This window comes from Adiantum capillus-veneris, chromosome 19, assembly GCF_014529385.1.
Source record: "Adiantum capillus-veneris isolate H3 chromosome 19, ASM1452938v2, whole genome shotgun sequence".
NCBI classification, from domain to species: domain Eukaryota; kingdom Viridiplantae; phylum Streptophyta; class Polypodiopsida; order Polypodiales; family Pteridaceae; genus Adiantum; species Adiantum capillus-veneris.
The window spans coordinates 78,353,830-78,371,322 of NC_140949.1; the positions used below are offsets into that span (position 1 = coordinate 78,353,830).

The following is a 17,493-nucleotide window of genomic DNA, read 5'->3' on the forward strand; positions in this document are numbered from 1 at the left end:
GGCAGAGATCCTGTTGGCGCCTTTCACACTTACAGAGCTCCATGCTGCTATAGAGAGTCTTGATCCATCCTCCTGTCCAGGCGAGGATGGTCTCACTAGAGCCTTCTTTTTGACATATTGGGATGTATTGCATATACCACTGCTTCGCGGTTGTCAGGACATCTTTGCATCAGGATATATGCATCCGGCTCTTTGTTCAGGTCTCATATCTCTTATTCCGAAGGGGGGTGACACCACTCAGCTCCGACAGTGGAGACCTATTACCCTACTCCCTTCAGTCTATAAGATATTAGCGTTACTGATCAGCCATCGCTTGCGGCCGTTCTTACCAGATATTATTCATACTTCTCAGACAGGCTTCGTTATGGATCGATGCATTCTGGATAATATCTTCACTTTTTATGAGGCAGTAGAGTGGGTAAGATCATCTTCTGAACCTCTCGCTTTTTTCATCCTAGACTTCGAGAAAGCATACGATCGTGTTGATTGGGACTTTCTCGAAGGATCTTTAGCCAGGATGGGTTTCCCTTTGAGATGGATTTCAGGTATTTCTGCTCTCTTCAGAACTGCCAGCAGCGCTATTACTATTGGTGGCCGTGTCAGTCGCAGTTTTGAGCTTTCTCGATCTGTCCGTCAGGGATGTCCTTTAGCAGCATATCTGTATCTGTTTGTGGGAGAGACTATGTCTGACTTTCTTCGTGCTGAGAGTCATGCATTTCGGGGATTGACCATGCCAGTACCTATAGCTCCAGACCTTATCGATCAAGAGTTTGCTGATGACACTATGCTTATGTTGCGCTATTTGCTACCCGCTCTTGATGCAATGCGGGAGGCCCTATAGGTTTTTTGCATCGCCAGTGGTGCACGCATTAACTGGCATAAATCCTTTGGGTTATTGGTTGGCAGTGATACCATACCTACTTGGGGGGTAGATAATGGTTTCACATGGCTACAGCCGGGTCAGACATGCAGATACCTGGGCTTCCAGGTTGGATTTGATGTTTCCTCACAGCAGCAGTTTGCACCTGCACCTTCACAGTGGGATGCAGTCATGCGTGGCACAGTTCAGATGCCCCCTCATTGTGGCTGGGAAGGCCTCTTTGACCAGAACACTCTCTTATTAGTTCGTTTGGACACCATGCTATTCACAGTTGATACTGACAACTCTCAGGGGATTCATGCTCGATTGACATACGCTGCCACTTCTGCCGTTCCTTCACAGTGGGATGCAGTCATGCGCGGCACGGTTTAGATGCCCCCTCATTGTGGCTGGGAAGGCCTCTTTGACCAGAACACTCTCTTATTAGTTCGTTTGGACACCATGCTATTCACAGTTGATACTGACAACTCTCAGGGGATTCATGCTCGATTGACATACGCTGCCACTTCTCCACTACTTATCTCCTCCGGCGCCCGATGGGAGGCCATACGAGTAGTTGGCTCACGCGGGAAGCGTCGTTGTGTTGACCCCCGTTTTGCTTCCGCTGACGCTGCACTTTGGAGGCTTTGGGTGTGGGAGGGCCGTGCCCTATCGTAGCTTTACTGGGACCCAGGAGAGTGGCATTGGCCTCACTCAGATCCCACAGGTGCACCTGTATCCTTCTTTGAGTACATTGTCCGGATTGGAAGATTAGCATTGATGAGGCAGCAACCACAACAGCCCACTGGTATGCGTTTCTGGCTACATTCAGGCCTCTCTCATGCCTATTTGCAGCAGTTTTGGTTCGCGATTTGGGATTTACATGTTGCTTGTCGTATTTCCTTTTTCATGTGGATGATTGCTCATGCGGGACTACCAGTTGGGACTTGGCTAGCTATTATGGGTCATGATCCGTTATGTACTCGCTGCCCTTTGCGCCAACTTGAGTCACCTGCTCACTGTCTTTCGTCATGCTCAGCTTCCCATGTAGTGTGGCTTGCAGTTTGCTCTCTACTCAGCAGATCAGGTGTTCAGCATGGATTTCTTACTTGGGGATCTGTCTCATGGTTGATGTCGATGCCCGGCCCGCATCTTTTCTACGAGGGCTCAGCCACAAATCCAGCCTTCATGCTTACCTCCACTGGTTATCGACGAGGGAATTTGGCTATGCTACCACAAATTGCTTGGCAGGGAGATTCGCAGACACGTGATGCAGTTTTCTCAGTCATCACTAGTATTACACTATGGAATATTTGGAGAGCTCGTTGTCTTCACATTCTCAGTGCGGCTCCACAGCTCCTTCAGGATATCCTCACTGCCATTTGGCTAGACACCATTCACACCCTGATTTGGCAGTGGGATTCGTCCTCCGGTACATCTAGAGCAGCCGAGGCTTGTCGATTTGCCTTTCTTCGGCGTTGGGCACGATCCCCACTTTTCTTCACACTGACAGGTGGTCAGATTACTTGGCATTATGCCCCTCCTCAGTGGTTTCTCCTCCACTCCTCACACCGACCACCATGAGATTGTTCTAGTCGAGTAGTCACTATAGTGGCTCTCCTCCTTTCATTCAGCTTGTACACCCCACGTGATAGGCTACTTTGGCATCCGCTGGGATTATTTTGTACTCAGTAATATATAGCCCTGACTTTTTCCAAAAGAGAGAGAGAGAGAGAGAGAGAGAGAGAGAGAGAGAGAGAGAGAGAGAGAGAGAGAGAGAGAGAGAGAGAGAGAGATTTGATTTGATTTGATTTGGTATTAACGTCCACGGGGGGCCAGAAATGACCCATGGGACCTCAAAGTGATACATAGTCTCCCCTCACCGGGGTGTATGGTGTGGTGTGTGTTATTCTCTTTTTGTGTTCCTATGAGTGTCTTTTGATGCTCAAGTATGCGGGTGAGGTATGTTCCGAGAGCTGCAGGGGAGGGGTCTGTCTTGGATAATAGGTCCGCAAAGGTAGAAGAACCGCTTAGAAGTGGTTGAAAATTAGCCCGGATGTGAGCGTATTCTGGGCATTCCAATGTCACATGTGCTTCATCTTCGGGAGCTCGCATTGTACATGATGTGCATATCCGTTTAGAAGCATCAATTTTCAGCCAGCCCTCTGTTTCTATTTTGAGCATATGTGACCTTGTGCGCATCAAAGAAATGGCTCTTTGTGCCATGTGGGGCATGGGTGTTCGTATGTGGGCTTGGGCTTCCATTGGGTTTGTGCTATAGCCTACGCAATACTTTGTGTTGACATGCTTGCATTAGTGTTCAAATTTCAAGCGGTGTTGCGTTGTCTTCCACTTGGTGTGGAGGCTATTTAGTAATGCAATGTCAAAATTCAGCATGTGTTCTCCCTCCTTGCCCTCCTCAATAAGCATGTCCACATATGCCTCTACATTCCATTTAGCGAACCATTTCTTAATGTCCTGTATGAGGCTCGATGACAGAAATTTGCTTTTTTTTTTTGTCTTTTGTGGTGCACATCCCGTTTCCCATGCAATGCGGGGGATTCGAGTAGTAGGCATCGCTTTGACCTTCATGATATACGTGTACATTTTTTGCAATGCTTTCATTTCTAGTGGTCTCTTGCCTATCTCCAAGAGTAGCACGGAGTATGGTGTCGTCTTTTTGACCCCCATGTGTCTACATAGAAACTTTTTCTGAATTTTTTCAATTTCATTCCATGTGTGGGCTGAAATGCTTGCTCCCCAGATTTCCACTCCGTAGAGGATGGCTTGCACCACGCATGTCTCAAAAATGGTCGCTTTTATCTCCCATCTTTTTATGCTCCCTTGTGTGCACATGTTTTCAAATTGATAGTACTTGGCATGGCCCCCCATTGTTTGTTCCACGGCGTCACATAGAGCTTGTTTGAAAATTGGCCATGTTTGTTCAATGTGTGATGGCATGGGTACATGAGCAAGTGCCTTGTCTAGATGTTCTGCATACATTCTTTTCTTGTCCACTTGCATTTTGTATGTCCATGATCGGGCATGGGGTTGTTTTTGTGCTTTTTGAGTGGGAACTTGTAGCCATACATGGATTGGGGTGTGGTCCGAATTGGGTGACCTCTTTCCAATTGTAAAATTACTTACAATATGGGATGCCTCATATGCAATCAATACATAATCAATAACACTCATGCCTTTGTTGGCCGTGTAGCATGTGCATTCTCCCGATTTTTCAAACTTACTTGTTCCATTGACGGCGATTAGTTGTAAGGATGTCATCATACTGAGCAATGCAATACCTTGCGGGTTTGTAATGAGATCTTTCGAACATCTCTCCCATGTGGGATCTAGTATCTCATTATGTTCAAGCATTGGAGGTGTCATGAGATCCACCATTTGCATTTGCGCATGTGCTATGCGAGCATTCATGTCCCCAATAAGCATAATCATCCCTTCTTGTGCATAGGCATGGATATTGGCATACAGATCCTCAAAAGGGTAATTCTTTTCTACATTGAAGGCACCATAGAATGGTGACTCTCTATGGGGGATGTAGCACCCGGCAATGAACATAGGTTTAGGTTTTGTGTCAAACTTGATCCATATGTACCGGTTATGAGCATCTGTCTTGCAAATTGTGATCATTTTTCTGAGTTTCTCTCGGTATATCACCGCGACTCCTCCTTGTCCCCTCATTTTTGTACATGGCGTCCGTAGGGAGTGTGTGACATATCCTTCAATGTGTGGTATTCTACATGCATCGTGTTCCCATGTTTCCAATAAAAAGAGAATGTCGGCTTGTGGTAGGACTTCCGTTAATCCTTCTCCTTTATGCCATGGGAAGCCTCTGCAATTCCAACTTGTCACGTGTAGTTCCGTGAACCCATGGGTCTCGCATTGTCATTTTGTTTCCTCTTTTTCTTCCCCTTTCGTGTTCGCTTAGGCTGTTTTTTTGTTCATGCGAGCTTCGTATGCTTCGCGTTTGGTCTTTTGTTGGTTTGGCGTTCTATCTTCACTGATGTATAGTGAGCTATCCTTTAAGTAGATGCGGGCGTTTTCGAGGATAATAGCTCTCTTGCGGGCATCCAGAAGTGTGCATACGATTGCCCGATTTGCTTCGGGTTTCTTCTTGCCTACTCGATGTGCACCATATACCACCACATCATGCATTCCGAAGTTAGCGGAGATCATTTCTGTGATGTCGGTGTTCAAGGTAATGACCTTCTCGTTGTCGGATTCGGGGATGCCCCGTATCACGATGTTCATTTTTCTTTTCTCTTGTTCGGTGTATTCTTTGTCATCCTCATTAGCATACATGTCTCTGTTCATTGAGGAAGTCTGAGGCATTGGTGTGTTTTTCAATGCATCTTTCCAAGAGCCCATATTTTCAGATACATTCATTTGCGCAATCTTTTCATCATGTGTGGCTAGCGTGTCTTGCATTGTAGTTGTTTGCTTATCAAGAGCACCCTGGAGCTCCTGCATCTTCTCCTCTTGGTGACGGACTCGTAGGTCTTGCATTTGGAGCTTGTGTTCTCTTGGTTTTTTAGCGCTAGGTTTTTGATTTCATCGCTCTGCTTCATGATGGTGGTATGCATCGAGGAGATGAGTCCCCATATGTCTCGTAATGAGCACGTTGGCGTGTTCCCTTCCATGATGTCCGGTTTCGGGGGGGTTGTTTGCTGTGTTGGTTTGGGTCCCATGGTGCGTGTAGGTGAGGACCCGACAGAGAGACCGCTTTTGGAAATTCGTAGGTTCACAGTGTCATTCATGTGGCCATGGTGTGCTGGTAGCCAATGTAGATAGAGAGAGAGAGAGAGAGAGAGAGAGAGAGAGAGAGAGAGAGAGAGAGAGAGAGAGAGAGAGAGAGCAGCCCCAACAGGTGGCGCGATAGCCCACAGCCCATGTGGGTTGTAGCTCGAGTAGGACCAGCGACCAGTGTCTCGACCAGGGGCTGGGTCTACTCACATTCGTGACAAGGGGCAAGTGGCCTGCTTACGCACGCGACCAGGGGCTGGACCCAATGCGATAGCTACAGCGGCAGCGCGCGCAGGTCACCAGGGTCCAGCACGCATCAGCAGGAGAGAGAGAGAGAGAGAGAGAGAGAAATGAAATGTTATATTAACGTCTTCAAAAGGCCAAAGTGACCTATGAGACTAGAAAGTTACAATGTGGTGGATCTGATACAAAGTCAGAGTAACAAGATGACAAAAATGAAATGACAGAATGACAAAATAAAATACTATGGAATCCTAAACTGCTAGGTGTGAACTAAGCAGCTAGCTGGGATATCTAGATCACAAGAGATCCAGCATCGGTCGTTGGCGGATCTCATCAATCTCCTCCATGGCAAGTAGTCTGACCGTGCGTCGTGCATGTCGATGCGAATCCTCTGATGCAGCCTCCGTCGATGCTGTGTAGTCCTCTATAGTCGTGGGCATCTGGATCTCCCTAGCTCAGTCGCTCGGTCGATCAGTGTGCCTCTGGTGTGAGGCGACGAGCTCTGCTGTGGTAGTAACTCCTCCGGGTGTCTAGTGGCAGCTCTAAAGAAGTCTGTGATCTGTCTCTGAGACTGGCCAGCCTCTCCTCTCATCAGGCTCTCTCTGTGTCTGCGCAGCTCGAGCAAAAACAAACCCAAGCATCTCTGATCCTCGTACCGCATGACTCTGGAGAATGGTCCAAAGCCCTCTCTGAACAAGCAATGGAAGCGGCCTCGCATCTCGTAGTAGACGGGGCAGTGGCATGTGTAGTGCAACTCTGTCTCAGGCTCGATGTCACACAGGGGGCATGTCCTGGCCTCTGCTGGTACTCCGCTGTATCTCCTAGTCTCGACCGGCAGCTGGTGTGAAGATGTGCGTATCTGGCCAATAGCACATCGTATCCCATGAGACAAGTGGGTGTCCATGTATCTGGGCCTCATCACAAAACCATCCACCGTAAGCTGGAGGAGATGCTCTGTAGAAAGCCATCTTCGTGCCCAGCTCCTGTGCTGGCTGTATCCATGTCCTCCTGGTGTCTAGGTCCTGGCGGATGAGCCTGGTGATCTCGGACTGTGTAAGAGTCAGAGAGGGTGCTTCAGCGAGTACTGGAAGGGAGGCAATCTGTCTATGCTGAACCCATGCGCCTGAAACCATGATGTCGTTTCCCCATACCAGCATGCTGTATCTCCCTGCATGGCTAACTGTCAAGAGGACTCAAGTGCAAGGCGGGCATATCTGTCTCTGGGAAGTTCCCACATGCGGTGCATGAAGGAGACAGATCTGGTGAGTGCCTCAACCACTAGTGGGGGGGCAGCTAGCTCTGCTCGGACAAAAGCACGTGGTACTGAAGCCTGGGCTCTAATGAGCCGCGAGATCATAGAGACCAGAGGCTTCTCCATGTCCCCCCATCCATCATTGCGGCCTGTCCTCCCGTGATGATCCAATGAAGGTCCCCAAATCTCAGCTCCATAAAGGAATGCAGAAGCCACCAAAGTGTCAAAGAGCCAGAGCTTCGTCCGAGGCTCCTGAAACTGAACCTGTGAACACATCCTTTCCAATCTACCCAATGCTGCGTGGGCTCTGGTCAATCTAGTCTCTGCTGCCTTCCTCAATGAAAATGCTGCTGACCTCCTGATCCACTGTGGGGTGGACCATGACCTTGGTTTTACCAAGGTTGACGGACAAACCACTTTCCTGCGCAAACCTATGCAAAGCATCCAAGTGACGTTGCATCCCCTCCGGAGAGTCGGAGATCAACACAATATCATCGGCATATAATAATAGTGGAATCCATGTCTCTGCCAGCTGTGCACCTCTATCACCATCTCTCTCAATGTAGTCAGAAACCTCATCCACATACATACCAAATAGAGTAGGAGAGAGTGGGAAGCCCTGCTTCACCAGTGGAGTGAATCGGTGTGGATAGACCCTCTGAGGTGCGTACATGCCCCATTACTGACCTGTATAATGCCATGACCCCCCAAATGAGCTCTGTGGGTACTCCCATCTGCTGTAATCTGCGCATCAATCTAGCTCTGGGCACTGTGTCAAATGCTTTGCGGAAATCCACAAAGCTACAATAGATCCGTCTCCCACGCGATCTGCCCTCCTCAATGATGGCTCTGAGTGTCAAGATATGGTCAAGAGTAGAAAAACCCCTCCTGAACCTTGCCTGCCTGGCTGCGCGTATCCCCTCCCTCTCTGCCCATCTACTCAGCTGCTGCTCAAGAATAGATGCGTACAACCGTGCCAATGTGTGTCCAATCATGATAGTGCGATCATTCCCAGGCTCCATAGGGTCTCCCGACTTGAAGATAGGTACAATAGTAGATAGGCTCCAAGTATCAGGCAAGCCCTCACACATGGCACGGTTAAACATAACTGCTAGAAGCTCTGCTAGTAGATCTCTGGCATGCGTGAAATGCTCAGCCACTAAGCCATCATGATCGTATGCTCTCCCAGTCCTCATCCTGTCAATAGCCTTCCTCACCCACTCTCACCGCGTGCGCGAGAGAGAGAGAGAGAGAGAGAGAGAGAGAGAGAGAGAGAGAGAGAGCGGGGGGGGGGGGGGGGGGGGGGGATGGCATAACCAATCTACCACACTCGGGTGATAGAACTTTGATCGTGGTCCATTACCATTCTACTTGTCAGCTGAAATGTTGCATTAGACAAAGAGTTCTTGAATTCTATAGGAGGTGGTTTATTAACAGGACACACAGCTGAGAGAGGAGCAGCTACGGCGAAAGCGGGATCAAAAGTCAAGTGAACAGAAGCAAAGGGAGAAGGAGTCAGTGAAACAGGGGAAAAAACCTTTCTATGCGAAAAAGTGTAAGTAACTCTGTTTTGACGTCGATTTAGAAGTCTTTTATGCACATGTTTGCCACATCATTCTGCACATTCTTGGCACTGAATATCTGGACTCTTCTTTCAGCTGAAACAAGAAAACAGGAGCTAATTGCGAAGTATAAGGAGTTAAAGGTGGTACTTATTCTGTTATTTCTAATCCAAGGCTTCAAAGCTTCCTATGCATGCTCGCTGAATGTGTCTCGCATATTGCAGGCAAGTGGGAAGCTTGAGGCTTTTCTTGCAAAGAGGCGGCGCCAAAATGCTGCTAAAGACCATCGCTATATGCCTTACCGACGACAACCACATGATGCTCAAGCAGATAGTTGAATAGCGATATTGCTCCATGTTTATGTAGTTATGGGCATGCGTGCAGTTGCAAATGTTCCAATGCAGCCATACTTTGGTTTAGTGATGGAAGTGAGTTGGATTAAGAGGCGGCCAACCTGGAGATACCCACATTATTTTTCCTCTGCTGCCAGAAGAGAGAGCAATTCATAGATGCTTGGTTAACATGCTGGATCTTTGAGAAGATCAAGAACTGGTATTCCACACACCACGCTAGTGTCTTTTAGCTCCCTTTTAAACCTCTCTTTGGACCTGTTGATGTTGTATTAATTCTTATACCCTTTGAACTACCCTATAGTCAAATGTATTATCTCGCTCTTATGTCTTATCTTGTGCCGTTGCTTCGTGAGCAAACAAGCAGCGGATTGTAGTTGAAAAAAACTAGATATGCAATCAAAGTTCTAATCTTTTGGGTTATAGTTGCAATGCTTGTAACAACATGTATGTATTTCATGTAGATAGAGATATATTCGAGTTTTTTTATCGTGCGTATTATGTACATGAGAGTTTGCGGTTTGAACATTGAAGTTGTGTTTTAAAGGGGAGAAAAAAACAAAACAGAATGGAACCCGACGAGCACCAAGAAATGACAGAGGAATTGCTGCTCCAAGTACCCAGTGCTGTTGAAACGGAGATTGCTATGGACAAGAGACTCAAGTATATTAGAAGTCAAGTCTTCAGATGTGGACAGATCAAATGCAGCAGTCGGTAGAAACAAAACTAGAAGGTAAAGAGAAAATGATTGACTCACAGGGAGAATTTACAGACACACATGTAGGCATGCATGATCAGGAAGTGGACCTAGGTATGCCAGCTAAAGGACCTGAAGCCTCTAAAGTATAATGGTTCATTGCCTACTCGCATTGTTGTTACAGTTGAGCACTGGTTCTTGAAATGAGAGCAATGCTTCTGTTTTTGCAATATAGATGATAATAAGGCAAGAACGCATCACGCGACTCGTAAGTTGTTCGATGTAGTAGACCACAAGTTCGAGGATGACCATAACGTGCTTAGAGCTTTGAAAGTATTATATCATGTTCAATAGTAACTTGTCACGAATTTTTTTTTTTGGTTCAAGATTTTTGGAAAAATAAAGTCTTTCAAAACATATTAAGTGCGTAAGTGAAGGGTGAGTTTAGGAAATGAAAAGAAAGATGAAGGTGGAAAGTCAAAAGATCGTTTGTGTCCATATTAAAGGTGGTCGATTTAGAATGTATATTTGTGTTTCTATTCTCCTATATTTTTCTTCTAGTGTTTTATTCTCTTGCAAGTGTCCTCTCTCTCTCTCTCTCTCTCTCTCTCTCTCTCTCTCTCTCTCTCTCTTTTCTTCTCACGTTTAGTTGAGATTGTTGCAAATCTACGTACTTCATCACTGTCCGTTCGTTGTGTGCTACATTTTGAACATTGTTTTCTTGTTATTGAGGGAATCTTTCAATTAGAAATACCATTAGGAGTATGTTGACGGATTGTTTTAAAATTTCCATAGCCTTTTCTAGATTTTTGCAAGTGTATAAGTTTGATTTAGGTTTGAAAGAGATGTTAAGGCCTCTTGGGAGTAAAGGAAAAAGCAATACTTTGAAAGAGGTTCTTGTCGTACAGGATGCCAAGAAGACCTAGTGCACTAGTGTTTAGTGAGAAATCCTCATGGAAAAGGTTTCTCGTCCTTCCAATTGAAGCACCTTTGAGATGTAATCTAAGTAACGGGGAAAGGAAGTAAAGGAACCGTGTATGATGACAACTCTCAAGTATCAAAGAAAGAGAGAGCCGATAATTGTGAGGATATACTTGCTCAGTGTTGACCTCACATTAGAGGGGAAAGGTTACGAAGGAAGACTCGTGCTATGGATGCATTAGGTGTCATAGATTCAAGGAATGTCCTAAGAAATCCAAGATGGTAGCCAACATGGTCTTCAATCCTTCAAGTAAAGAAGAAAATGAGAATAAAGAAAATTTATTGACAGAATCTGACACACGGCTGTTGATACGTAGTGGATTTTGGTAATATTGGCCACTAAGAAAGTGCTAAGTTTACGAGATGTATGTTCATCTCTAAGTACATAGAAGGGATATTAGTTCCTAGATACTCCACTCATAGATTTGAATGGTTATGACATAAGATTCACTCACAACTTTATCAATTACGCTTGTTAAAAAATTAAAGCTTCATATGGAGCACTCTAGCTGCAACAATCTAAATACAAGTATACTAAGGGGCTAACTAATGGCAAGGGAAAATTTTTGGGTATTTGCGATCAATGAGTGGCCAATGTTCCTCTCAGAATTCCGCTCTATGAGGAGAAGTTGGATTTTGAGATTACTTGTCTTACACGATTTGACTTAGTGTTAGGCACGCATTGGCATGCCCAAAAGAAGCCACTTGTGACTTCGTGACTCATGTCTATCAATTTGGCACTAAGGGAGTGAGTTTTGATTCTTGGAGAGCCAAATTTTCCAAGGTGAACACGACACATAGTGGGGATAAAGATCAATCTGCTCAAGCTCTTTTTGAGATGATCACTTAGAGATAAATGGTCAAAACAGGAAAGAAGGAATAACCAATTTTGGAAGAGATGCTTTGACGCTATGTTTTGATAAACAAAGTGATTGGGATTCATATCTTCCATGGGATAGTCTTAAGCATATGAGGCAACTTCTTTTCTAAAAGGGGTTTTCACATTGCCAACATATTCTATTTTCTGTATTTTTGTACTTCAATGACTACTATACATCTTTCTTATGAAATTTATATTTGTAATAGCCAGAATATCCCCTCCTAGATTTTTTTGAACAATGACGAAAAAGTCTTAGTGCAACATGCTCAATACAGTGAAGCTGTGCATGAGATAAGTCATACACAAGAAATCAAAGAAGACGCTATACCCCGAGTATAGAAAACTAGCACATGACATATTGAGAGTGATGCTTTAGAGCATTTATATGTTCTTGGAAATCATGCCTTTGATGTCGGTTTTCCTCATGATGAAAATATATTTATGAGTACAACGATAAAAAAATGTTGGTGTCGGCCATACTCATTATCAAATTAGAGCAGCGGATATCAATGGATTTGGTGGTGAAAGCAACAATGTCAATGTAAGGCAACGAGAAAGTAAGCACATTATACATCCTACTACTTTTGTGGTGGATGATGTGTATAAAACACTAGTTGAATGAGGCTCCCATCTTGCATCATATTAACACTTGCAAACTCATCATCCATGCACTTTTAGATTCCTTCTCGATGATTGTAGTTTACACTGTTTGGATAGAATGATATTTAGATTGTGTTTTTGTGATACACATCTACGGAGATGTGCAGTAGAAAGTACTTTTGAGGTGTTTGGCGGTAGGTATTGTTGTTCAAAGGGAAAAGTGCACTTTCCTCCTTTGCACAATCCTCCAAAAGCTTTGCAAGCCCTTTTGAGTGATAATGATTAGCATAGCAAGATGTTTAAAAGAAATATAAGAGCATATAATTTTTCTTTTATCTTTTGTATCCTCGAGTACTCATTTAGAAGAGCGAGTAACTAGAAGGTGGTGTTTATACATTTTATAATCAATGGAATAGTATTTCATTGCATTGGATCTCTATTGCCTAATGGTCCACAACAACATTGTTCAAGATACACATCATTATATGTGTACGACATAGACCATGAGTTAAAATAACAGACTACAAGGAACAACAATTGTGGGAGATGACGCATGTATATTATCCATTTGCCTTATGTGTACGACATAGACCGTGAGTTAAAATAATAGACTACAAGGAACAACAATTGCGGGAGATGATGCACGTATATTATCCATTTGCCTGTGTGCTTTCTCTTGTGAGACACCCTTTGTAAGTGACACCACATATGAACATAAGGATGGGTATTGTGCTAAGACTCAAGCCACTTCTAGATACCATTTTTTTCCAATTCAAAGTGAAGATGCAAAAATCATGACTGGTCATTGAGATATTCAAGTCTTTATTAACGTAGAAGTTGCAAAGAGGATTTCAAATTTACACAGCTCATATATACCATTGGCGTATGTAATATTATTTCCAAAAAACGAATGGCTGGCATGTATGGATTCCTCGTTGTGGTGGAAATTCTAGGTACGTAGTGAATCAATTTGATTTTTATGCCGTCACGTACAGAGGAAATGATGTGCCAAGAAATGTGTTAGGGAGAGATATAAGAAGAAGAGTTGTTTTACCATCTTCTTACATAAGAGGCCAAGATTTATGTATCAAATTATGAAGAATCAATTGCAATAATTAGAGAACAAGAAAAAATTGTCTTTATAACTTGCACTTGCAATCTAGAATGGGTTGAGATTAGTGATGCATTGTTGCCAAGGCAAACTACTCAAGATTGACCATATTTGACTACATGAATTTTTTATGCTAAACATAACGACTTGATGAAATTGTTAATAAAAATACTCTTCATTAAAAGGGCTTAAAATATGTATCCACGATTGAATTTCAAGAGATGGCTCCCACATGCTCACATACTCTTAATATTGCGAAGAGGTCTCAAGCTTGGTGGCGTGGCATATTATGATAAGTTTGTGTGTGTAGAGCTTAATAATAAGGAAATGTTTCTTAAATCATGGTGTGATATGCTACTCAGTATTCATGGTCCATGCGGTGCCTTCAATAGGAATTCTCCTTGCATGGTAGATGGAAGATGCAAGCATCATTATTCTAAATGGTTTTCAATTATGACTATCGTCGATGGAAATGGCTATCCTTCTTATATGCAATGTGATAATAAGCTAGATGAAACACATTGGATTCGAGATGTATCGTGCCCTCATTGTGCCACATAATCCCTTTCTATTCTTGCAATATAAGGCCCTCTTCAATATTGAAGTGTGTTCTACAATTACAACGATCAAATATCTCCATATATATATATGTATAAGTGATGTGAAAGGGAATTTAGGCACTTGTGGGATGTAGAGGGTGTCATTGATGAGATTACTTTGTACTTGGATGCAGGGTATGCATTTACTTTAGAGGCATGTTGGTGTATTTAATATGATACGCATCTTGGATTTGTAGGGTATGTACCTACTTTAGAGGCATATTGGTGTATCTACTCATATGATATGCACCATGAGAAGCCACCTATACACCTGCTGTATCGAGGTTACAAGTTCAATTTCCTTTGCAAAAAACATGAGTTCTCAAATCATTGAAGATAATTTACGAGATGTGTCAAGAGAAGATGGAGAAATCAACGAACAACTCTCTTAGATTGGCTTTAAATTAATGAATTGGACAAAGATGATTCATGGTTATTCTATACATTAATTTTTCATGCAAGTGAGTTCGGAACAAAAGGTCAAAGGAACGGATGAGAAGACAAGAGAATTGTGATTGGGTGGACGAAGGAACAATGTTTGCCCTAGTGTTCGTGAAAAGTATTAGTTATGCGCGTTGTTGCATGCTATTGATGGAAAAATATACTCTTTCTTCAGAGTTGCTGCTTGAAAGTGATGAGGAGTGGAGTGAGTGCTTGACGAAAGTTGCACTACACCAAACTCGTGCTCAATTAAGATAGTTAATTGTGATTACCTTGATATTCTTTGCTTTGATGCCTCCTCAAGAAGTTTGGGATGTATTTTTTTTACCAAGTTTTAGAAGACTGCACACATGTAGTTGCACATAGAGAATATCTTGCGAAAATATGGAAAGCATCTACATGACATTGAAGGCATGCCAACACTCAACATCAATAAGCAGAGAAGCTGGATCATTGTGTGAAAAGATGACATTTCATGTTGTAGAACAAGGATATCTAAGTGCCAATATGAAAAGGGCACTATATGGTTCACCAAAAAAGAGTATAATGGTAATGGTGGTGTTTTCTCTTTAGATGGTCTTACTGGATTGGTAAAACATGCTTTCTCTCACAGTTATGGAGTGAAGGTTTTGTGGCTTTGGAATGTGTATCCTTGGGTATAACATATCTCTTTGGTCAAACACCTCACTCCACATTTAAAATTCCTATAAGGTCCCCAACCTGGAGGTTGGGGCAACTTGATAGGTCTTCCTTTGTTATTGGGTTCCATTGACAAAATCTCACTCCAATTTAAAGAATCAAGGATACAAACATTACAAGTGAGGAAGGCTACTATCCTTCACAGATGTGGATGTAAGGGTCTTACACCACAAGCCATGTCAATAACCTGAAGGTTTATGATGGAAACTAACATCCTATTGTAGCAAGAATAAAGTCTAAACATGCTTAGGGTCTATAGATGATGCCTTTCCTCCCACTTTGAAGAGACATGACCGGCATCCATAATTTGATGATACGCTCCCACTTTCCACACCACACTCACACATTCCTCTTGTTTTTAAATTACTGCCACACTATTTTACGTAAACAATCAGGGTTCCTTTATTAAATTTTTGCTATAGTTTCATTCATATAGCCCTTAGAACATCACCCAAACAACTTTTTCTCAAGAGGGTTCTAATGAAAAAAATATTATCTTATAACAAAATGAATATTCAACTATTATAAGTTTTTCGCTACCCACAACCTTTTTCCTATTTAACCCACAAATCCACGGAGAATGGCATCTAGGAAGGCCTCTTTATTTGGCAGTTTGAGGAAGTCAAACCTTTTTGTATTAAGGAAATAATCAAAGAACAATTGTTGAATTCAAACATGCAAACACATCTAGTTAATCTGTATTCAACTTTTTCCATCAAAATAAAATTTAAAATATAACAAAAAACCATATCATGTAACCTATTTGTCAATATTCTAGCTACCCTCATAATCTCGTGGCAAGTTAAGAGGCTGTGCTAGACCCCATTTTCTTCCTAATCACTAACAATGAAGTCAAAAAAATCTTCCTCTTTTGCTAATCACTAAGGGAACTCGTCACCATGAGATACAAGGCTGTTAACCACACAGGTAACCATAACTTATGCTCCAATAACAATGATACTTCTTTGCTACCCACATGATCCTCTTGTTAACCATGAGTTCCATTTGGAAGAAAGATGGCCTGTCAGTAACTTTATTCTCAAGGAATTATTTTCTTGCCTCAGGAGCTTCCTTTAGAAAATTGCTAATCACATTTGCTGTGCAGTTTTGGGGTTTCAACCAAATGGTAGTCTAAAAATATGGGATAACACTACAACAGTTATCTGAAGATTCCATCCATTGATAGTGACTATTTTTGTATCAGAGTCAAAGGTGCCAATCACTTGTTGAATAACTGTGCCATCGAATGGTATCCTAGTGGCTTCTACGATGACCTCCATGCCCCATATCTTGAGCAACATGCGCTCATTGTACTAAAACACGTACTTACTAATGTTTGGATGGGGTACAAAACATTGGGATTCTGTCAATGCTACAACTTGCCTGTAACTCTTCAATTTCTTGAGATTTCTTGTCGATGATGGCCTTCATGGCTTGAGAGCTCAATGTCCTCTTTTTCCCATAGCGGAGCTCTGTGATAGGCTTTGCATCAAAAATTAAAACTCGCTCGATGAAGATGGTGAAACAAATCACAAATAGGTAGGTGTAGTGAGATGCACAATAGCTAGAGAAGGAAAAGGTGATGCAGTAGTAGTTAGGGAAGGTAAAGGTGATGCAGGAGGAAGATCTAAGGGCTCGATGTGCGTAGGAGGTGAACATATAACCACAGGGTCATGCACTCTCCTCATAGTAATCCTATTTCCAGCCATGAATGCTTCACTCTTTGTGTGCCTTGCAATTATCCCCATAATTATTGACGTGTCGTCCATGCATTGGTATGTCCTTCTAATGATGACTAGATAGATATTTAAAGTAAATTCCATCTTTAATGCATGGCTAGTGACCGTTATGCAGTTTAGATGCCCTTTAGTTCTCAACTATCTGGTCCCGATCTCTAGTATTCCCATATCATCATCTGCATCCAATCCTCTAGATATCCCTTCTCCTTTGGTCTGACCATAAATAGATCCAATAGTTGATCTTCAAAATCAAAAGTTTCATTGTTTTGCTCTTTTGGTGATGGAGGTTCATCTAATGTGGAGTATTGCAACTCGATATTTGCTCTTATATAGAGCCCACACAATAAAAATTCAGACAAATCCTTCAATCTGACTATGCTATTTGAGAATACCCAATCTATCTCATATGGTCCTGACCATCATTTCTTTAAATTAGGTTTCTATGGGCCTAACTTTGATTGGTATAGTAAGACCAAGTCTCCTTTCTTTAACTCATGGAACTTCAACGTAGTTTCATGCAAATATTTTCTTCTCTATTGGACCAATTCCTGTTCAAGCATTGCCAGCCCTATGTCTTGTAACATTTAATGACCTAGTAACTTGTGTGTAATGGAAAATAGCATGCACATAGTGAGCATTTAATTAGAATAGATTCCTAATGAGATTAACAAGAGTGCTTGGGTGGAGAGAGCAACAAAAAGCATAACACCTAGTTAGAT

The 17,493-nt window shown here is 42.9% G+C and overlaps 1 protein-coding gene across 2 annotated transcripts in view; it reads left to right on the forward strand.

Moving 5' to 3' along the window:
• The window catches only part of LOC147434278 (rRNA biogenesis RRP36-like protein), a 71,037-nt gene extending 61,587 nt beyond the window's left edge, over positions 1-9,450 (forward strand). For both annotated transcript variants that reach the window (XM_086490832.1, XM_086490830.1), the window contains 3 exons: positions 8,553-8,670; positions 8,774-8,820; positions 8,902-9,450. In XM_086490832.1, the coding sequence (XP_086346958.1) occupies positions 8,553-8,670; positions 8,774-8,820; positions 8,902-9,015 (279 nt within the window). In that variant the 3' untranslated portion in view covers positions 9,016-9,450. The remainder of the gene's footprint in view (positions 1-8,552; positions 8,671-8,773; positions 8,821-8,901) is intronic.
• The last annotated feature ends 8,043 nt before the right edge of the window (positions 9,451-17,493 follow it).